We start from the raw sequence: 23,590 nt of genomic DNA, 5'->3' as shown, positions 1-23,590 counted from the left end.
CAACCACACAAACACACACACACACACACACACACACACACCTTGCTTTTACCACCATTTTACAAACTGCAGGAGACGTTTCTGCAGCAATGAAGGGCAGGTCTGCGGGACTCTCCAGGCCCTGACTCAGAGGGTGTCATTTCTCAGACACGGGGGGGGCGGGGGGGATGCTGGGATATGTTCTCAAACTGTGTGATTTCTGCTGCACACTCCTGCGGTGCTCTGGACCAATCAGAACGCTCCGCCCAACAATTCCCGCCCTTTTATTGGCCCGGCGACGCCGCCGGGGTGCCGGCAGAGTGCCGCAGATCTCCGCGGCTCCTCGGGGAGGCGAACTCCACGCCCGAGCGTTCCGCCACCTCACCTTGAGCGGCGTCGCTACGGGACTTACGTCAGGCGTCGAAACGTCCTGTGACTGATCTCGCCTGCGTCCTGCCGCCCCCGGTAGGCGGGGGGGGACATAAGGAGGGGGCGGAGCGCCAGATAAACAGCAAAGGTGACTAAACGGATAAATCAGGCGAGCGGTGATCCAGAGTGCCACGCCGTGAGGGAGGGGCCAGCCGCTCCGCAGGGGGAGGAGGGAATCGCCGTGGGCAACGGGGAGACTCACACGGGCTTGTTCTGATCTGAGCACCAGCAGAAGTGAGAACATTCGCTCGCTCGCACGAAACACAGGGAACGGGAAGGGGGGGGGGGGGGTCATCATCATCATCTGACTCCATCATCTACAGTCAGTCAGCTCCATCAGGACTGACCACCAGGAGAAGCGCTCATTACAGGATCAGTATTCACCCCTCAGAACCCCACCCGCAGATCAGACCAAAAGCCGCCAGCTTCACATTCTGGCGTGTATCAGACGCTCTCACGCAGCGCGACTCCAGCCGCATAACCAGGCTCTAAACCCCCCCCCGGAGGCCTGAAGCTGGGAGCCAGACGCGTACATCTTTAAAAAAGGAAGAAATAAACTTTCATATCCCAGGACGAGAGCGCGGACGCACCCTCACACAGCAGGACGCGGAGGACCTGCCGCCTGGCAGTGCCCTGACCCTGCCCGCCCAGGGCCCAGAGGCAGGACGAGCGGGCACAGGGCTGGCACAGGGCGGGCACAGAATGGGCCTCTCTGGCATAAACACGTCCTCTCCTTCCCCATAGGGAACCTGCTTCTCTCTCCTCTCCCCACTCACGCCCTCAGGCTCGGTAAGGAAGCTAGTGCTAATGCTAATGCTAATCTCAGGCCCGGCCGCTCCAGACAGCCACACAGCTTTTCTGCTTTCCATAAGTTGCAGTTAATTAGATTTTTCATTTCAGGACAGGGGGACGGGGGTGGGGGGGTGGGAATGGGGAGGGGGGCGCTCTCCCACGAGCATGGCTGGGAAGCTGTGAGGGCAGGGGGACCAGAATGCATTGCTTCAGCAGGCAGAGAGTGGGCGGGCGTTCGGCAGCGAGACACCGCGTTCGCGCAGACGCACGCGAGCGTCTGAAACGGTGCTTAAAATACTGCCCGCTTTCCCAACCCTGTCCCCCCCCCCCCCCCCCCCCCCCCCACAGCACAGCAACTCGGGCAAAGCTCGGGAGTTTCGACACCGCCAGATAAGCAGAAGTCAGAGAGGAGCGAGGCGGCTAAACACGTAGCTCCCGCGGCGCTGGGTCAGCCGCCCCCTCAGGCACGCGAGAGGACGCCAGCGGGGGACAGGACGTGACTCAGCGGAGCGGAGCGCGGGTCACACCGGACCGGGGATCGCAGGCCGCCGCCGCGCGTGTGACCGGAAACGCACGCGGAGCTCGACACGGACGAGAGAGAGACCCGGCGCTGCGCACGGCTCGGCCATCAGGAGGCGCTCACGCCCCCCGCCCCTGCCCCCGCCGCTTTTGCTAAACCGCTCCACCGTTATTTTAACTTCCCGAGGGTTCTGAAGCAGTCGAAACCCGAAAACGGCGACTCCCTGGCGACGTCCAGATCAGCCCGCGGCGCTCGTGCCGCTCACCGAGGAGCTGATCCCAGATCAGCAGAGGGGTGACGGTGTGACAGTGTGACTCTCACTCCCTTCCCCGATACATGATTGGTCAGCGTTCCCTCGGGGCCCCGCCCCTCCTGTTCGCCCCCATGTTGTTTCATCCATCCAGGAGAAATGATTCCGGGCTCTCTGCCTCAGACGGAGGCTTGAAGGGCCGGCGGGAATAAAAGGGCAGACCGGCTTTGTTCCGCCCGCACCGTGAGAGGACCGCACATCAAACACCCCCCCCCCCCCTCCTCACCCTCACCCCCGCCCCCCCCCCACCCCGCCGAAACAGCCGTCCGGGGGCAACGGGGGCGACGGGGGCGTCTTTACCATGCAAAACGGAGAGAATACGAGCAGCCCAGGGCCAGGCCTGAGGGACGTTAAGGACCCGGGGTTCGAGAACCCGAACTCTGCACCTCGCAATAGGGCCACAGAGGGTGTGGCTGGTTCTGCACGTGAGCTGAGCAGTGTAACTGAACACACACACTCAACACATACACTCAACACAGTCACTCAACACATAGGCTACACTCAACACATACACTGAGCACATACACTCAACACATACACTCAACACATACACTCAACACATACACTCAACACATACACTCAACACATACACTCAACACATAAACTGAACACATACATGCAATAACACATGCACTCAACCCAAACTGTAAAAACATGAGCATTTTTCTCAAATCAGTATAGTGGGAACGATGGGCGCCACCGTGCATGTCTGAGACCACTAGGAGTCAAAAGGTTCAGCACATTTTACTCATGTTTTTGTGCTGTTTTTATCGACATTTAGGCCGATTAATTTCTGTATGTAGCCTCAAATGGCAGAAGATAAGAGGTGAATGGGACAGAGAGGTCAGGCAGAAGCAGCACAGAGCAGCAGCACCAGCACAGCCGTGGGAACTTCTGCAGCAGCGTTAGGTGTGAACTTTCAGAACCTCATGACATGAGAGCAAAAAACAGCGTGAACACGCTCAGCAGTTCTTACTGCAAACGGTGGCAGAACAGATGAAGAATCGAAGATTCAGGTCATTCTTTGTGTAAAAGAAAAGGAGCTTATTTCTTCTTTTTTTTATCCCTTACTGCTTGAAAACTGTGTGAGTGTGCTAAAACCTTTGACTGTTGGTGACACAGGCGGACGGTCATCTGGAGCAAAAGCCCACGAGCCCCAGCTCCGACTGTGACTGAAAAACACGCAGCGTCCAACCATCTGAGTGTCCAATCAGCAAGCCTGCATCCCCAGGCACTCAACCCCTCTACAGCCCCCCCCCCCAACTAACTCATCGCATTACCCAGAAGCCCTGGGCACTTGTCAATCCCCAGTAGGCCTCCCCCACACTGCCCCATTCACCCTACCCTGATCAATACATTTTTGTTTCAGCAGTAGCCCCACAGCCATTTGGAATCTTCCGGATCAGCGTTAATGATCACCTACATCCACCCTAACCCTAACCCTAACCCTAACCCTAACCCAGTCAATGCAGAAAGAACGGGAACTGAGCATTCAGGCCTGTAGTGTGCACCGGGCCGAGAAGCCTGAACTGAGCCCAACAGCCCCAGTCACTCCATCACCGCTACCACGGTAACGCACACGACCCAGCAGGCTGGCGTGGAACGTACGATGGCGGATCTGCTTCCCGTAACGCCACCCTCTCCGCAAGAGGACGTTACCCAATCAAAAATGGGGAAAGCCGCGGTCTCCACGGAAACTCCGCCGTGTTGAAAGCCGTGTGTGTGTATGAGTGTGTGTGAAGTCTGTGTGGGTGTGTGTGTGTGTGAGAGAGAGAGAGAGAGGGAGCCCATTCTTCCAGGCCTCTAGGGGGCGCTTCTGGAGCAGGAGGGGGCGCCCGTCCCGCCCCGTCCCGTCCCGTCCCCCAGGGGGGACCCGAATTGCCCCGGTCTCGTACCCCCGGCGGGCTGCGGGACAGGCACCAGCCCAGGCGGCGAGCACATCAGCGGGAGACGCCGCCGGGTCGTTTCAGACGGCGCTGATTCAGTGAATAAATTAGAGCGAGCGCTTCTACAGCCCTCTGAGCAGAGACAGAGGTGCGAAACGCTCCCTGGCGCCCGGGGGCGGAGCCAGAGATCAGTCTGGGCCAATCAGGTGAGTCACACGCAGAGCTCCACATATCTCTGGCCTCAAGGCAAGAATCTGAGAGACGTGTCACATCCTGGCCTCTGTTACCACACACACAGCACACACTTACACAACGCGCACACACACACACACACACACACACACACACACACACACACACACAGCACAGACTTACACAACGCACACACATGCACACACACCCCACACACGCGCACACAGTACACTTACACAACACACAAACACACCCCACACACACACACACACACACACACACACAGCACAGACTTACACTGCACACACAACACAGCGAGCACACACACACACACAGCCTCACACTTCATGCACACACACTCACACACGTGTGTACACAAACAAACACACAACTCACACAGCACTGCCTTACGCAGAGACAGAGAGGGGGAGAGAGAGAGGAGTGCTAATAAGCAGAGTGTAATGACCTCCAAACTCTTCAGCTCTTTAAACAGCAGAGGAGGAAGTGGGGAGAGAGTGAGAGAGAGAGAGAGAGAGAGAGGTGAAACTGTGCAGTGAAATTAAATACCTACTCAGCAAGACTGTAGTTGGTTGTGGAAGATTACGACAAAAAAAGTTTGTGAACTTCTGCAGTTTTACAATTTTACAAAAACATGCGTCAAGACAAAAACGTAACGAATGTTACTTTCTGCACTGAAATGCCAATAAACACAAATGAAAATGACCACAGCTGCCAAAACTGAACCACAATAAAGAGCAGATTCTCAGACGAGGATTACAGCCCGAAAAGAAAAACAATCCAGCAGAGGCAGAAACTGGGATGGGAAGCATCCTGCATCCTGATTGGCTGAGCGCACACGCACAAGGTCGTGGGTCAGTCTGGTCCCTCGGTGGGTGCTTCCTGTTTACGGTGGTGCCTTGTTATCCCCTGGCTGGCTGCGTGTGTGACGTCAGCAGACTGGGGGGGTGGGGGGTGGGGCGGGGCTATTTTCAGCTCGGACATCCCCAGGATGTTATTCCACACAAGGCACAAAGGCACACCGCATTCCCATAATGCCACAGTGCGACCCACGCCGCGCTTGGGGAACCTGTTGGAGCCGAGCGCTATGGGTACACTCTCACACTCACACTCACACTCACACTCACACTCACACTCACACTCACACTCACACTCACACTCACACTCACACTCACACTCACACTCACACTCACACTCACAGACACAGACACAGACACAGACAGAGACAGAGACACTCTCTCACACACACACACACACGCACACACAGACACACACATGCAGACAGACAGACGTACACACACACACACACACACACAGTGGCAGGAAGTCTGCTCAGACACTGCTGCTTTAGGAGTCAGAGCTGACATAATGAAACAGAAGAGAGATCTCACTGCTCAAGCAGACTCAGCAGCTCATAGTAATTTCCCTGCCTCCCTGTCTCTCCCATTAGGGGAAATGGGCTTTTAAAGCTGATCCAGGCTTCAGTGCCCGTGGAGAAGGGCAGCTCTGTTTGCGCGCCCTTCATTAGCGGAGACCCGGCCACGTTTTCCCACGGCGCACCGCGCGATTAGCCGAAAACAAACCGGCAGACGTGTCACACGCCCCTCCCCCCACTCCCGTGCTGAGCGCCCCCTGGTGGAGCCCAGGGAGAAAGCGAACTGAGAGATGCTCTCTCGCTCTCTCTCTCTGTCTGTCTGTCTGTCTGTCTGTCTGTCTCTCTCTCCCCTGCTCTAACCTCAGTTACACACCCACGGGACCCGCGGCTAAACGCGCGTGAGCATCAGTCACACGTCGCTGCGCCTCAGAGTCTCAAACGCACCGGGGGGGGGGGCTGGGGGGGGGATTTCATTTTCATCCGGCGACCCCATCGCACACAGGGAGCCAAATTAAACATCCCGTTAGCCTCCATATGTCCGCTCCCCGCTAAACCGGCTACTGCATTACGGGCGATGCGTCCAATTAGAGACCAGGGCGTTTGGGGGTCGTCTGTAACAGGCTGCGGTGTCCCCTACGGCTCCGCCCCCCTCCCTGCAGACGAACAGCTGGGTCTGGGCCAATCAGCATCCTTCCCGTCTCACTGTAACACACGGGCTGCTCCACCCTCACGCTCACCTCCGCGCTCGTACCCGGGCCGGGTGCAGGACCGCGTTCACAGAGGGCACGGGGGCAAGGAGGGGTGGGGAATCGTCGCTTTGTACGTTAGTTTTGGATAAAAGCGTCTGCCGAACAGACGTAGCGTAATGTGATGGATCGTCTGTCTCGTTAGCACGATTAGCACGGTTAGCACGACCATCCTCACGTATAGGCTTACGTATCAAGAAACAAATGCAGCAGCAGGTGTTGCCGAGCAACAAACCGTGGGTAAAACAGGACCCAGCGCTAAACCAATCAGCATCCGACACCACACCGCACACAGACCGGAGTCCAGCGCTCGCCAAAACCGGACCCAGAACGAGGCAGACTGGGTCGCGCCCGAGGGCCCCCAGGGGCCTGCGCTACGTCAGCGGGGGAGGGGGGGGGATTACGTCAGCCTCTCTTGGCGCAAGGCCGAGCGGAGACTCCACTCAGCAGGTCAGGCAAAGTCAATTCTGCCTCCCGAATTCAATTCCAGCCCTGGGGGGCCTGGGTGGCTAAATGGCGCCCTGCCCGTTTTTCATAATTACACAGGCACCGTTTGTTATTCGCTGTCACCGACGGTGACGTCTATGGGGAAATATGGAGGGGTCGAAGGTCAGGTTCCGGAACGCGTCCGCCAGCACATCGCGGGGTCGAGACTTCGCCAGCACATCGCGGGGTCGAGACTTCGCCGGCTCAACCGCGGAAAAGTGAAGATCACAGCCCGTATCCCCTCCGGTTCTGCAAGGAAGAAAACCCCAGCGCTCCCAGGAGTCCCGGGAATACCAGGAACCAGCCGCCATCCGTCATTTCAAAAGCCCCGCCCCCATTCTGGCGTTGACGCCATGGCGACGGACTGACCTTGACCGTCGAAAGGTCGACGCGGGTTCCGTTTAGACGCCACACCGCCAGTTTCGCCCGAGTTCACGACCCCTCGACCCCCCTCTCCTCACGCACAGCCCGCCCCGCCCCGCCCCGCCCCGCCCCGCCCCGCCCCGCCCCGCCCCGCGCGGCTCGTCTGTCAACATCCATCTCCCAAGCATCAAAAAGCGTCGCTGAACTCACCACCTGCTGGTGCGCCAGCGCCCCCCCCCACTACATCACCCCTCAGACACACAGACCCCCCCCCGCACTACAATCACCCTCAGACACACAGCCCCCCCACTACAATCACCCCTCCAGACACACAGCCCCCCCACTACAATCACGCCCCAGACACACAGCCCCCCCCCCCCCCCCCAACAATCACCCCTCCAGACACACAGCCCAGCAAGTGAAACAGCACTCCAGACACAAACCCGCAACTTCTTTTTTTTTTTTAAATCATAAGTGTAAGGCCAGGACAGCACCTGTGCTGCGCTTCTGGATGGCCGGATCAGGCTGACGGAAGAATTCCCCGGGGGGGCGGAGGGTTATGAAACAGCGGTCTCTGGCTGGCGGCTGTTACGTGACTGCAGAGCGAGGTGCTTTGACACGAAGCAGGAGGAGGCCCCAAATAGACCCGAGAGTCGCGCTTCCTCTCCGCGGGCAGCAGGGCACGGGGGCGGGGGGGGGGGGGGGCGGCTTAAAGTAGCACCCGCTAAAAACAACTTTGGTTTCGGTTCCTCTCGCCAAAAAGCTGCTTATGGGTGTCTGCACGCACCCCTGACTGGCTGACAGGACAGGACAGCAGAGCAACAGAGCAACAGAGCAACAGAGCAACAGAGCAACAGAGCAACAGAGCAGGGTCAGCTGCGTGTCTGCTAGGGTTCGACTGCTCAACTCAACCAGGATTACAGTTCTCAGAGACAAAAAGAAAAATGTTATGACCACAAAGAAAAACACAAACACAAACACACACACACACGCACACGCAGGTATAAATGTGAATGTGATCACACACACACAGGTATAAATGTGAATGTGATCACACACACACACACGCAGGTATAAATGTGAATGTGATCACACGCATCTTGCTCTAGTCCAGGGGTGCACAACTCCGGTCCTGGAGGGCCGGTCTGTGTGCTGGTTTTTGTTCCATCCAGTTTGCCTCAGCTTTAGTTATCTGACAGCTCTATAACCTACACTTGTTCACTCGTGTCCTTGAGCACAGTGAAATCTTTAGGACGCACTTGCAGTCTGCGGTTGCCGTTGGTGCTTACACAAAAGCCAGCTCAAGGTACGATGCGGCTAATTAAATAATTAAGGGCAGAAGTTGGCGCAAAGTCCTGAAACGGATCGGCCTGTGTTGTGCACCCCTACACTAGACGTACAGTACACTGCAGAACACACAGGCGGCGATCAAAAGGGAAACAGCAGACTGCAGTGACGTTTGGCCGGAGAGAGAGAGAGAGGGAGAGAGAGAGAGGCACGCAAAAGTCTGGCAAAAACCCGCCCAGCCTTCGGTCAGGTCAGAAACAGGTCAGGTGACCCGGCGGCAGACCTCGCCGCAGATCAAAGCAGCCGTCGTCATGGCGACCGTCGCCTGGCCACGCCACGGGGCCGACGGCCGTTAGGGACAGAGCCCGGGGGGGGGGGGGCGTCTCCACATTTAGGTGCATTCCAGCTTCAGAACGCACCCTATTTTTAGCAGCAATTAGCCTCCCCCCCCCCGCCAGGGCCCGGCACTGCCGCGGCCCACAGCTGCCCTACCGCAGCGTGGACACGGGTTCGAGGAAACGGGAACCCAGCTCTGCCTGCCCGGAGACCACAGTGACTAAACCACACTTTCAGTACGAGAGGATCTGACACCTTCACATTCAACAAACCTGTATCAGGGACACCGTGTAGCTAAAGAACATACCGTTTTCGTCCATCTACATTTTCTCATTCAAAACACCGCTGGACATGGAGGTACTACTACTACTAGCACCGCTACAATTACCACTATTATGAAAAATATAACAATAATTAACAACAGCAACAACAACAATAATAATGAGGCAACAAGACACGTGTGCTTTTTCAGTACGGCCAACTGAAGTGCAGAGAAACTTCCCTCTAACAGGCACTAATGACCTGGCATTTAGGCGGGAACACCATTACCAGCAGACTCCCCGGGGCTGTGGGGGGGGGGGGCGAGGGGGGCAGCGCAGCACGGGGTGCGGGATCCGCGCGGGGCCTGGGGCCCGGAAGGCCAGCCAGGGGGCAGCGCTACAGGGAGATAATGAGGTTTCTGGAGCACGGCGCAGCAAATTGGATTGCGATGAGACAGATACGGAAAGAGCGGGAAAAAGGGCGAATGGGGGGAGGGGGGCGGGGCGGGGCGGGGCGGGCGGGGGGGGAGGGGGGGGTTCAGGGGGATGGAGGCGAACGTGACTGCGCGCAGGTCACACGAACCTACAGGCCCAATTACACAGATAGCGTTTCACCTCCAACAGAAACCGGAGACCTCCCAATCCAATTAGCAGAGAGAGCGGGGGAGGCGGAGCCGGGCGGGAAGGAGAGGGGGCGGAGTCAGCTCGCCGCTCGACGCCCTGTCCGTCACAGCCGGGTTTAACAGGCCTGCAGACGGTGCGCTGTAACTCCACTCCCGCCAGCCAGCGGTACTCAGACAGCTGGAGCGCGGCAGCGGGGGCCAGAGCGCTCCCATGTTTACGGCCGGGGGGGGCAGATCTGAGATTTCTTAATCGCTCTGAGAGCCCGAACGTTTGCTTCAGGAAGCGCGTCGGTCGCGTGCCGGCTGACCGGAGTCTGGCGCTCGGCTGCGGTCTCAGGGCTCGCCAGTCACACGCGAGGCTGCGGTGGGCTGGGGTGTTAAGGACTGAGCGTGTCACAGGAGGAGTGTGGGCGCGAGTGTGTGGGTGTGGTGTGTGTGTGTGTGTGGGTGTGTGTGTGTGTGTAACGTGAGACGAGTTCCAGGGAGTGCTCTCTTCCCCCCCCCCCTCCCCCCGGGTGCAGCGGCGCTCAAATTAATTATTGAGCGAGGAGGCGCTGAGAGCTCGGAGACGGGACGTCCCGCTGCGACGGGCTGCTTCTCCGCGGGTTTCGGTGCGACGGCGGGAAAGCACTGACCCGTCTGGGGATCCGGGTTCGAGAGCTTCACTCCCTCCCGCTGTCGTCCTCCAGGCCTCGTGAATACTCCAGCCACCCAGCATGGGGCCGGATATGTCCAATTCTAGCCCTGATCTGGAACATCCAATTGACTGTTTGTAGACGCACTCGTGCACGATCTCAGCTGCCGATTCGGGAGAGTGGAGACATCCGCGGTTCAGACTGGCGACACCTGAATGACCTGGCGTCGCTGGCCTGCTTCTTCTCGCACCGCAGCCCTCTCCGCTAAACTCCGCGTGCGCAGTGTGGAGTCAGAGGAAGACCTTTTCAGACAAGCAGCCCACAGGTGCCCGATCGACCAGCGAGGGCCACCCGCGGGCCGTGAAAACGCGGAGCCCAGACCGACCGAACCCTCCTGCACCCCGAGCAGCTCAGCCGTCCTGCGGCGCCACCGGGCCGGCCGGTACCGGCGAGGTCCGGTTCCGGTACAAGGCTCGTCTATGCACCACAACATGGTGGCTTCAACTGAATGAGCGTTTTTAAAATCACGATTACTCGGTTTATTCTGCTACAGGCTCGGGCCAGGAGGCTGTGACCCTCTCCAGCAGGGACGCAGGTGTGGGGAAAATAATGCCGGCGCCCCCTGTGGTCAGGCTGAGCAAACGCACCCAGGTGCAGGCGTCAGCGGGGGGATGGGGTTACAGCACCGCGATCTCGCCGTGCTGGCGGGGAGAGCCCAGCGGCATTGTGGGAAGAAAGAAAAGCCACCGCGGAAAACACCAGCGCACAGGTAAGCGCCTGCAGTTCGCTTAACACAAGCATTTGAGCACCATAGAAGGGACTGCAACAACGATTTTTTTTTTCCTTGTTCGGTTTGTTTTACTTAAAAACTGCTGCCTGTGGCAAAGCGGAGTGAAGGCTAGAGACACGACTGCAGGACTCATCAGCGCCACACACGGGGCTGTGTAATCGGGTTTCAGGGTTCTGCCAGGTAGAAAATAAACTTGGGAGATTTACTGCTCAGCGCGGTGGTGTAGCGCTACTGTGTGCGAGAGGGTCTGTACAGTCAGCTCATTCAGCTGGAGAGCAAAGGGAACGCATGAGCTTCCGCTATGCCCCGCCCACTCCCATACCCCCTTGCCCCGCCCAGCCCCAACCAGGCCCCGCCCCCACCAAAAACACCCCCCACACACAGCCACAGGCTAGCCAGATGGTCTGCTCCTACGTTCATTCCACACTCCCTTTTTCTTAACCACAGGGGTCTGTATCACGGAGCAGGATTAGCTGAGTTAGCTGGTTAACTGCACTGAGTAAAACCCGGAACAGCTCTTTTTGTTCCAGTCCATGTTCCGATTAGGTTAGTTGCCGGCAGCATACTACAGGTTCGTACAAGAGGAATGTATGCGTAATAGTTTTAAGGCTTCAGTGCCTCATCCGAGCTTAAGGTTCGGTGATCACAGGGGCGGGTTCATATTCACCACTAGCAGAGATTACCACGTTAGCTGGACAACTGCGCTGAGCAAAACCCGAAACAGCTCTTTTTTGCTCCAGTCCATGTTCCGAGAGGCGTGCCAGTTCCAGGTTTTGCTCGGTGCAGTTATCCAGCTAGCTCAGTGATCCCGCGTGACGACGCAGGCTCCAGGAGCTAGCGCAGCTTCTCGGCGCAGCAGTCGCATGCAGTCCCCACGCCTCAGGGCTCTGAGGTGCTCCCATTTCAGCAACATTTCCTCCTGAAAACTGATGTGTGGAAAAACTGGAAAAATAATCCAGGGGCACATCTGATTGCCGTGCATTAGTACGCTCCTGAAGTTCTCAACTTCGAAGCGGTTTCAAACTTTGGAAAAAAATATTAGTGCAGAGCCCTTGCATCTTTAACGACATTTCAGAAGATGCATCAAATCAGAATGGCGGGGAGATGGAGGGTTTTAATGTTTCAGCTGCACACGCAGTCCCTGATCAGGCAGAGGCAGACGTCTGTGTTACATTAAATAAGGAACTCAGCTCAGTGCAAGGACACCATAGCTGCTGCTGCTGCTGGGCTCTTTTTCACTGCCCCAGTACCTGGTTCCTTCCTGCCTCATTTGAAACCCACAGGTGCGTGCGTGCCTGCCCTGTCCCTGTACCCGCCCCCCCCCCCCCCAACCACGCGAAAAGGAAACCACAAAAGGGAACGAAACAGCATCTCCCCAGCCCCCAAAATAACCGCCACAACTCTCTGTTTTACTCCTGAAATACCCCCCCCACTCCCCCTGACCCCTCCCCCCCCAGCACTGAGCGAGCCTCTCTTCCCGGCCCATCATCAGCTGGGTTTAACCGCTGAGGCGGACTCATTAGGAGGTCACAGTATCAAGGACCCTCACACTCAGCTCCGTACTCACCCTCTGCTCGCACCTCCACCGCTCTGCTCCTCTCCTCCACCCGCTCTGCTCCCTCTCCTCCACCCGCTCAGCTCGTCCTCCCGCTCTGCTCCTCACCTCCACCCGTCTGCTCCCTCTCCTCCACCCGCTCTGCTCCCTCTCCTCCACCCACTCAGCTCCGTCTCCTCCACCCGCTCTGCTCCGTCACCTCCACCCGCTCTGCTCCCTCTCCTCCACCCGCTCTGCTCCCTCTCCTCCACCCGCTCTGCTCCCTCTCCTCCACCCGCTCTGCTCCCTCTCCTCCACCCGCTCAGCTCCCTCTCCTCCACCCGCTCAGCTCCCTCTCCTCCACCCGCTCAGCTCCGTCTCCTCCACCCGCTCTGCTCCCTCTCCTCCACCCGCTCTGCTCTGTCTCCTCCACCTGCTCTGCTCCCTCTCCTCCACCCACTCTGCTCCCTCTCCTCCACCTGCTCTGCTCCCTCTCCTCCACCCACTCAGCTCTGTCACCTCCACCACCCACTCTGCTCCACCCACCCGGACCGGCGCAACGACTGCCGCCAATCCGGTACCAGTCCCTCAAACCCCGCCCCCGCCCCTGGAGAGCGCGTGTTCGCCCCGGGACACCCAAACCTGCGCAGGATCGTCCCATAACTCCCGCCGCACTCCAAGCACAGCAGAACAGCCTGCGACAGGGGGCGTGAGATACTGCAACGATTAAAACGCCCCACGTTTCCCCCGCCAGATTCCATTTCAGGACCCGGGCTCTCAAACCCAAGCAGACATCTTCTGCACGCCCACCGTCGTGCGGAGACGATTTCCACAGGAAGAAATAACGAGGTGGGGGGTGGGGGGGGGGAATGAAAAAAATGAAAGCTCTTTGAGGACACGCATCCCAGTGACAGCAGCGCGGAGGTCAAACCATTAGCAGGGACGCGTGACAAGGACAGGCAGGACGCCAGCGACTCCCGAACCAGTCGATGCGCTCCGATCCATGCGCGCTGGTTATTAATAACCGGCCGCCATTTTACAGACTGCAGCGCTGCGGCCCGCGCGCCACCGCCAGAACTCGCCTACCCCGAGCGGAAACATACCGCTGGAGTCAGCCACAGCCAAGCTTCACCTGCCGGCCCAGGACGCACGCGCCGCGCGCTAACTATAAAAACTACAGACCAGCAAGTGCGCACCTGCACACACAAAACGGAGAAACAGCCAAGCTTCACCTGCCGGCCCAGGACGCACGCGCCGCGCGCTAACTATAAAAACTACAGACCAGCAAGTGCGCACCTGCACACACAAAACGGAGAAACAGCCAAGCTTCACCTGCCGTCCCAGGACACGCGCGCCGCGCGCTAACTATAAAAACTACAGACCAGCAAGTGCGCACCTGCACACACAAAACGGAGAAACAGCCAAGCTTCACCTGCCGGCCCAGGACGCGCGCGCCGCGCGCTAACTATAAAAACTACAGACCAGCAAGTGCACACCTGCACACACAAAATGGAGAAACGGAGCTTGCAGTAAAATACTGGCAGAAGAGTGCTATTCAGCTCGAAAGGCCGCCAAAAAAAAAATGTCTCTGCTTTTCTTACTCTGTGACAAATGAAAAAAGTAACACCAAGATATATACTTTTTTTTTTCTGAGCGTGTGATCCAGTTTGAAATGTTAATGCACCCAGAGCAAGCTCCCAGAGAACACAAGCCTGCTGGTAGAACTCTAACATGGTTCATACTCTCCAGCGCAAAATGCTTCTGATAACTACTGACGGGAAGGAAAACTGTCAATGAGCCACCGAAAGTACACAAACTACTATAGATAGCTTTCTGGTAAGCGGCACACTGGTTACACCAGCCAGCAAGCTAGACTGTTCATATGCTCAATTTGTGTGTGTGTATGTAGGGCCTATATGTATGTACTGTACGTCTATGCACATGCATATATATATATACACATATATATATTTATATATACATATATATATGTATACACCCACACACACAGACACACGGTTAACCCAATATGGATGTAAATTCCCTCAAAAAAAAGTTTGACAGTCCACACTTGAACTCATATTCACCTTTTCACTTCTAATCCAACCTGCTGGAGTCAACAACAAAAAAAAAAGTGCGTCACTGTTCAAATACTTACAAAGACTGCCCTGTGTAACTATAGGCGAGATTGTAAAATAAACTTCACGCTTTACATTTGAGGCCCAAGTTATTCTGGAAAGGAATTTGATGTAGGGCTCTGGGCCAAAAAAAGCCAAACTATAGAGTTTGCTACCCAAGTGATCGGACTGAGTTGCTAAACAGCTCGTGTGTTATGAACCAGCCAACTGTCATACAAGCCTCCACTGGTTTCAGGATCATAACTACAACTCTGTAAAGCAGACCTTTCTGAACACCAAATCTCCTCACTTATAAAACTACGGGGTTTCCTTTAACCCCTGGAACAAATCGATTATCTCCACCAATGGGGGGGGGGGGGGGGTGTAGGCGTGTGATGCAGCTCTTCTCCAAAGTGCTCGGGGAGGATGGGGGAGGGGTGAGCGAGATAGAGGAATGTCATCGCTGAAGACTCCTAGGACAGCTGTAGGCATGCACCAGGACGCCCCACCCCAAAAAAAAAATTGTGCACCCTCATCACACCACCCTTTGGCCTCCAGGGGTACGCGAGCTGAGCCCCTTCAGGCTGCTTTCAAGCATCTCCCAAAGATTTTTCCCTTTTATTAAAAATAAAAGGCTGAATAACAGTTTAACAGGCAGGTTTCTTTTTTCTCGCCCCTTGTTTGGGCCGTAATAATTTAAATAATTTAAATACTCCGACGCCCAAAAGAGAGAGAAAGCCAGGCAGGAGGAAAGGAAAAACAAAGCGAAAACATTGTCAGTCCATTTTAAGACTTCAATTAAACGAGAGAGGATATGACACAATAGAGACGGGAACACACTGTTTGTGAAATAAACACTCGGTAGCTGTCTGCCCTGGGCCAGGGTTTACGGTAAACATAGCCTACCTCATTTTGTAACTAAAGATATCACTCCGGGTTTCAGGTTCTCTGAAGGGAAAGGTGTGGGCTAGCTAGTGCGTTGAGTCCCCTTTGCAAACTCAACAACTAGGCGTTCAGGAAAATAGGTCATAGGAAACGTTCACCTCAAACACCTTTCTTTTCCTGTTCGAATGGCTTGCGCTAAGAGAGGAAAGACAACATTTCGCACCCTAACCCAAACCCTAACTACACAGTTCAGCAGTTAGCACGCGCAAGCCCGTGAGCCTTAACAACGATTTCACGCAACGAACATGAATCCATGTTTCGGGTTTAAGGCAGATTTCCCCTTTCATGTCCTGTTTTTTTGGGGCCTCGTGGTATTCACAACCACGCGCCAGCATTAAAACCAACTTCTCCAACGTCGGGGGGAGGGGGAAAAAAAAAAGAACCAACAGCCACCCCCCCCCAGCCAGGTCTGAATAATACTGAAACTCCTCAGCTGCCCTCGGTTTAGACCAGAAATGCTGCCAGCCTGCCACCGCCACCTCCACCCCAACACCAACACATACTGAAAGTACCGTCAATACGGCTAAATACAATCATGGCTGAAGCACTTCAACTATCCGATAAACTTGGGATTGCAGGCAGTGAAGTTAGACTCCATTTCCCAGCATGCCCGTTGAGGTCCACTCTCTGCCTTGGTGCAGCCGGTTTCTGTAGCCAGTTAAAAGCCCCTTTTCGCCGGGGCCTGCCAAAACTCATCAGTGTGTGCGCATACATAATGGAAAAAAACAAGCACTCCGGATCCAAGCACTGTACACCATATGACAGCCGAGTGATCATGGCTGACGGCTAAGCTACAGACCACAGGAAGAGAACTCATGATGCCAACAAACATGCTCATATCAGGGTGTGTGTGTGTGTGTTTTTCAAAGGCCACCTCTTTAATTTGAATGGCCGCCCCCTGTGCCATCTCGGTTTGCCCCCCAACATAAAGCATTATCATTGGCTAATAGAACAGTTGGGGATAGTGTGCATCCTCCCCCCCCCCCCCCCCCCCCTTTACTGAGTCTGTGACCCGCCTCCCGCCCCCCCCCCCCCGGCATGCACGAGGCGCACAGCGGGCCGCGCACGGTCGTCCTTCAGGTGGAATGCGGCAAGGCCAGGCGGAGGGAACAGCTGCTCGGCCGCCGTTCTTCTGCCGCATGCCTGGGCCGTAAAAAACAACCATCCGACGGCTCCAGCGCTAGTCCCGCTGCACTGAGGGGCAAAGGAGCACCTTTCATAGCCCTCAAAACAGTCCCACACAGCGGCGGGGGTGGGCCGCTTCCACTGAATACGTGCGACTACCTCATCCGTCATCGCACCTTGATGCGGTTACCAGGGGGGTTTCCAATACTGACCACGTCACGTGTCATGAAGCAGGATCGGGAAGCGGTCCCCTCATTTGTATCCCGATTGTACACTCATACAAGGCGGTCATTTTGTAAGGAAGCTTCCAGTAAATGGCATTCTTTACGGGGGGGAGTGGGAGGGTGTCACGTTATTATTTGTTTTATCTGCCAGGAGCTCGTGTTCCAGAATGGTTTTTGACATTTTTGGCCCATTATTCAAAGGTTCAAATAAAATGCATATTTTAATCCCGCTCTCTGCTTCAGTTCTCTGGGTGATGACAGGGCTTCCCATAAAACATTACTTAGTGCGATTACTGAGCCGGAAGCAAGGCCGTAACTTCACCAGGTAAAGCCTAGATTTACAGACCTTTTCTGAATCTAAACGCAAGCTTCAGGACAGGTAGCGAGCCACCAACGGAAAATCTACAGATGAACTCCGAACGCTATTGTCTCGTTTTGCTAATTCAGACCATGCTCACAATCCGGAGTTACGTCATAAAAAATTCAAGTGTTGCTTCACTGATGTCTGAGCACATCTGAAAGGAAAGGCATTAACTTGTCACAAGACAGGAATTAAGAAAAGAATGGCAAAAGCCACGTTAAAAAAAATATCCGAAGGCACATTCCACGGAAAATGTTCAAATACCGAGCACAAAATGCTTTGAAAGAAAACTCACACAAATTGTAATTATACACCGCGATGCTCTGATTGGTCAATGCTACGTCATTAAGAGCGAGTTCTCTGTCTCCCCGGACCCGTTGGAGCACGCGCCTGCGATGAGTTTCAGAAGCAAAACATACACTCATCGACTCTGAAGATTCGCCAATCTCTGCAAATTTACCACTTACCACTTCACTGGCCTTAAGTGGGTGGATTTTACATTCTAGTCATGCATCAGAAAACATATGCGGCCGTGAGCATTTTTACCATTTTTATGGCTCATGAATTCATAATAACAGAATGTTCACTCAACTGTTTTGATTAACTGTGTACAAACATTCATGCAAATTGTTTTTGGTTGCCGTCGTTTGCCTTCTAATCTTCTTCTAATCTAAAATTACAAGGACACACCACTGTCAACTGAATTATATCGGCGATCCAAAGAGTTTCGTGCACAGCACAGGAACTGAAACACTGCAGGTTTACAAATAAAAAGTCACGACAGGACAAGAAAGTGCGATTTTTCAATAAACGGCTCAAGTCAAATAAAAAAACAACACTCAATGAAATCAGGAACCACGTGTACAATAGACCGAGTCATTATCATCAGATAAATATGATAAATCTAACTGAAACAAAGCAGACATCGCTGTCAAAGACTCGGCTGATAAGAAACGCCTGTTCATTACACTGAGCCAGTCCCCATCCGCTCTTTCGTATTAACTGCCCACTACAATTGATCCGTGTTTTTTTCTCGGTGTTCGTTCATTTTTTCGATATTTAGATTGCATAACGCATTGAATCAAGAACCAACAAGAACAAGACGTCTTGTATTCTTCCTGCAAGGCGGTTTCTGCAGTTCCTTCCCTGGCAGTTAAATTAAAAATGCACGGTGGCAGACAGCAAATTTGCCTCCTACCACGGTAATAGGCTTATAGAGACTACATTAGCCTAAAGAGGATTTGAAGAGGTTCACAGACGATTTCCACTAAATTAATATGTTCGAGGCTATTATTGTATTGCTTCACGAAATTATACTTGGTGATTAGAGGACAGTGGTTTATCTGCAAATATCTATACTTTTAAAAAATTAATCAGTAATTAATGACAGTGATAATGAAATGGGGGGAGATGAGGCCGCGAAGGCGGCTGCGTTTCTATGAATAGCATCCTATCCAGTCTTGGATTTGGATTAATGGTTCAGCTTGTTTGTGCTAACACGCTGCATGGGCTACCAACGAGCTGCCAGTCAACCCGAGGAGCCCGCCAATTAAATTATTTCCGTTAAATGTCAGCCTCTAAAGCAGACGACGGTTACTAATCTCATTTCATACGGACCATCGCTGCTTTCTGTGCGGTCAGATTCTCTAAAGTAGCTATTGTCTGTGATTTTCTATCGCGACATTAAACGACAACCACCAGGGCGTGTAGTCCTTTAATCCCATTTCAAAACAAAACGCTACTCCAGAAAAAACCGCTCGGCTAATTTGGTTCACCGATCAATCGCATCTTTTTTTTTTTTGTCATAGCTCAGATAACATTATTTTCCACGTAAACTGAGGCACTTAATTCACGTTTCACTTTATAACAACCATTAACCATGTTGTTCTCTTACGTTTTTTAGGATAAATAAAAAGATTTGCATAACCTGCCTCACGTTGACAGAGCAATATGCCAGAGAAACGTAATGTAGCCTATAGCCTATGATCTACGGCTGTCTTGTCAAGTAAAAGCTAATTAGGTATGAAGCACTTTGCCAACCCCAAAGGTTGCCATTTTTACGAGGGCCCATCGTCTGAGCTCATTGATTAAGCCGCTACAAAAATCAAACATGACAGCAATTACTCCACCCCCATAACAACATTATGTATAGCAGCTGCGGAACAATCACGTTAAATTCAAAGGCATTCATATACTTCTAGTTCACAAAACACTGTACAAAATATGGGGAATGGACTACAATCCACTCTTTCATCTTTAAACATTTTTCCTGCAGTAAGTAGACTAATTGAAGTGGACAGCTGTCCCTTGGCGTTGTCTATTTTCAAATCAGTGAACACATATCAAGCTGCGACAAAACGTATCATTCAAACAGCCTACGCGATAATATCGGTAGCCCACATTTGTGGATTCATTGGCCACACTCAATTACAACTTATGTTACCAAATAATGTTAACGTCAGCTAGACCAACTCAATAAGCAGTGAAATATAGCCTAGTCTATAGCTGCAGAGCTAACAACGGCAGGAACAGCATAGGCTACGTTCAAATCCTTCATCTGCATTATGTGCTTCTTAAAGTAGTTGACCAACGGTAAAGATCCCAAAAAAACTAAGTTACATTATTAAATTTGCTCCTACTAACAGAAATAGCATCAGCTAGCCAGCACCCGGTCTCTGGCTAACGGTGAAGCGAGTTAGTGCTGGTAGTTTTCACTAGCTAGTTAGCTACATAACGGTTAGCTTGCTAGCTAAGCTACACCATGTAAGCGCTGGCTGGGCGCACTACATGACTTCGTTTCCCCCAAAGAAAGTACTTTCATTTATGCAAATAAAACATCTCTAAAATAAACAATTAAGAAAAATGATGCTTCTGACCTGTTGCGTTCTTTCGGCTGGGTTTTTCATGACCGCCTGTCTGAAACTGTTATCCACGTAAGACGCCATTCTTCTTGAATTAAAACAAATAAAAAGCACAAGCCAAAAAGCACTTTTAAAATCGTAATCAACTGCACTCCTCGGCAGAGCGCTGTCGTAGCCAGAAAGCTAACGCTAAGTTAGCTGTCTCTTAAATTCTCGCTGTTCTTTTCTTTTCCTTCGTTATCACACTTCAGAAATCCCACGAAGGTGCGCTATGTTCCCCCCAGGCCAAGCCCAGAGCCACGGGGTATATTTCCTCCAGCTCCCGATCCCAGAGGAATGCTCCGGGATCCACCAAGGTTGTGCCCCTTGTTCCGGCTTTAGTCGCGACAAATATGTTTGTTACGATCTCCTTGAGTTTGCCAGGGAGTGAATCAACCAAAGAGTTGAAAGAGTAAAAACTCAATAAATCGTCCCGTTTATCCAGACGCCGGGAAGGCTAGCTGGTTAGCTAGCTAGTCCCTTCTCGTCTGCATTCTCCCTTTGAAACAAATCCGGATTGTCGCTTTATAAAAACAGATAAAACTCAGTCGAGAAACGTTTGCCCATTGAGGCGATCTATGAGCCAGTACATGTAAACGCGCGTATCCACAAAGCAAGGTAATATTCTCTTCTTTTTTTGTTTAGTAAAGATGACGAGGCGAGAGCCAGGTCTTACTGCTTTGTGCCACCATGGTGACTGACGGAGGAAAGCTTGTGGGCGAGTCCATTGACAACAATATAATTCATGAAAGAAATACAATGAAGGGAACAAATCTTTATCGCCACCTACTTTAAGATTGTGGAATGACAGCGCGGAAACGGTCCATTCTGCGCTCCACACTGCCACCCCGCTGGAATTTCAAGAACGGGTGAGGCTACACTAAATCTGCGGTCGGTTGGTGTTGATCATCCCACCGGGCATTAGTAAGTTATGTTGGTTTGGGGAAAAAATGTGCATCTCGGACGATGTATTAGCTAATGACGTGATTTATACAGTTTCACGTGTTCTGACAGACAATATACCACTGTGCATGTATTGTAGCAAAATGTTATCTTCGCGATACTGTTGAATATGTCATTAGGGAGAATATTCATATAGGCAAACATAAATAAATTTTGTATTAAGCGAAAGCCACGGCAAATATGTTGTGAGCATAATTCAGGGACGGTTGATTTTCTGATTTTTATATGCAATACGACGGTGATCGCTGTTCACTATACCAGTTACTAGTGGAAAAACTTCAAAAATGTGACGGGTCACATGATATTGAGAAGTACTCTTAATTTTAAATATTAGGGAACTTCTTGAAAAGTACGTCTGCATTTTTTAATGTAGTGCAGACATTAGGTTGAATCAACCCCATGGAATGAAGGAGTACTCATATTATGACTGATTTGCAATAGCTTAGCAATATAGCAATATCTTTTTTTAAAGGCAGTCTGTGGAAGTCAGTCATTTAAAAGTGCTGCACCAGGTCCTGTGGACGCAGGTTGTCTGACCTTGAAGTAGGCGTTTGAAGCTCCAGCAGAAAATAGTGTTCGCCAATCAAGACAGAGATATCGAATGCTGTGCGTAACTTCAGCTATTGAATGACATATTAATAGCCTTTTATTTGCCGAGTTTCCAGAACCACCGGTTTCTTCGCCATTCGATACCACTTAATGCAGTTGGTGTTCGTTTGTCTTTCAGTTGTATATTTTTACCTCGACAGAAATTATTGAAGTGGCTACATTTAGACGAGAAGTGGGGAGTTCGTGTTTAACCTTGTAACCACACGTTTCTTTTGGTTGGCCTTTACTTCTGCGTTTACTGTCTCTGTATAAATAAATAAATAAATGTTTCCGGTTTAAACTGCACGTGTGTGTGTGTGTGTGTGTGTTGATTCTGCATGGTAGGTTTTCAGATCTGGTTGCTTCATAGTTCTGATGGCCAATAACACCTACTCTACTTATTCGATACCACTTAATGCAGTTGGTGTTCGTTTGTCTTTCAGTTGTATATTTTTACCTCGACAGATATGACTGAAGTGGCTACATTTAGACGAGAAGTGGGGAGTTCGTGTTTAACCTTGTAACCACACGTTTCTTTTGGGTGGCCTTTACTTCTGCGTTTACTGTCTCTGTATAAATACATAAATATGTTTCCGGTTGAAACTGCACATGTGTATGTGTTGATTCTGTATGTGTATGCTTCATAGTTCAGATGGCCAATAACACCTACTCTACTTAGCGTTTTTACGTTGTATACCTGACCCCGCAAGGTGAGATTGATGGGTTCTCCTCGTCCATCTCACATGACCTCGTCCCCGGTGAACACTACCGAAGTACCTGTGCTGGGCAAGCGATCTTTTATCACAGGGAATGATACATCTCCAATGACGGCAATCATTAAAATATCATGCCTAATGAAGACAAAGAAAACCGAAAATTGATTTTCATGGTGTAGCGCCATTTGTAGCATTGGCCGTTACTGGTCATTACTTTGCCCCTCAGATTTCCCTGTTGATTTTGATAGTCTCAAAGAATTTAATTAAAAATGAAATTCTTTGAGATCGTCCATAATCCTTCATGCTAGTAAACTGAGTTTAGTTCTCAAATGTGGTGCTGCTATGGTACATTTGAACAAGGTCCTGAAATGCTTATGAAAATATTCAGCTGTATAAATGGACTGCATGTCAAAAAAACTGCGAACTGTGCAAGTCCCTTTGGATAAGAACATCTTGAAAATGGAAATAATTTCAATTGTCCACGAAAAGGGAAATACCATTGAATGATATAAGAAAATGGTAAATGCCAAAATGTAAAAATGTAAATGTTCCTTGCGTCAGATTTCTGTCAACTGCTGATGCATGGAGTCCTCTGTCTTCAATGGCTTGTACTACAGTGCCCTCAAATGGTCATATGTGGAATAGCATTTACAAAATTACATTAGGATACATTAAAGGTTTTGCCAATTAATCTCGACAAAGAGAGAACGCAGAGACTAAACACGGCTTAAAACTATAATTACTGGGCTCCAGTGTGGTGTATTTCTGTATGATGCACGGGGTGGCAGTGTAACATAATGGTTAGACCACCAAGATGCCAACTGATAGGTTGCTGCTTCAATTCCAAATTCTCTTAACCTGAATTTGGAAAATGTCCATCTCTATAAATCTACAGTATGAAAGCCACATAAGTTGCCCTTGGATAAAAGCATCAGATAAATGTAAGTTCATCCAGCAGCACTATAAGTCAACGGTTCGAACACAGCCCGGTGCACTGAAGTGATAGTCTTCAAGTTAAGTGCTTCTGTACGGCAGTTAATGTGAGCTGAAGCATATCATTGTTTGGGCAAAGAGTGTCCATTCAGCACGG

The 23,590-nt window shown here is 52.1% G+C and overlaps 1 protein-coding gene across 1 annotated transcript in view; it reads right to left on the bottom strand.

Moving 5' to 3' along the window:
• LOC135255804 (rap guanine nucleotide exchange factor 6) overlaps positions 1-20,952 on the bottom strand; it is a 44,110-nt gene extending 23,158 nt beyond the window's left edge. Inside the window, exon 1 of the mRNA XM_064337468.1 lies at positions 20,210-20,952. Coding sequence (XP_064193538.1) covers positions 20,210-20,278 — 69 coding nt within the window. The 5' untranslated portion in view covers positions 20,279-20,952. The remainder of the gene's footprint in view (positions 1-20,209) is intronic.
• Between the last annotated feature and the right edge of the window lie 2,638 nt (positions 20,953-23,590).

This window comes from Anguilla rostrata, chromosome 5 (assembly GCF_018555375.3).
Source record: "Anguilla rostrata isolate EN2019 chromosome 5, ASM1855537v3, whole genome shotgun sequence".
Lineage (NCBI taxonomy): Eukaryota > Metazoa > Chordata > Actinopteri > Anguilliformes > Anguillidae > Anguilla > Anguilla rostrata.
Note: the sequence above shows the minus strand (reverse complement) of the source record. Positions and strands in the feature narration are given on the sequence as shown.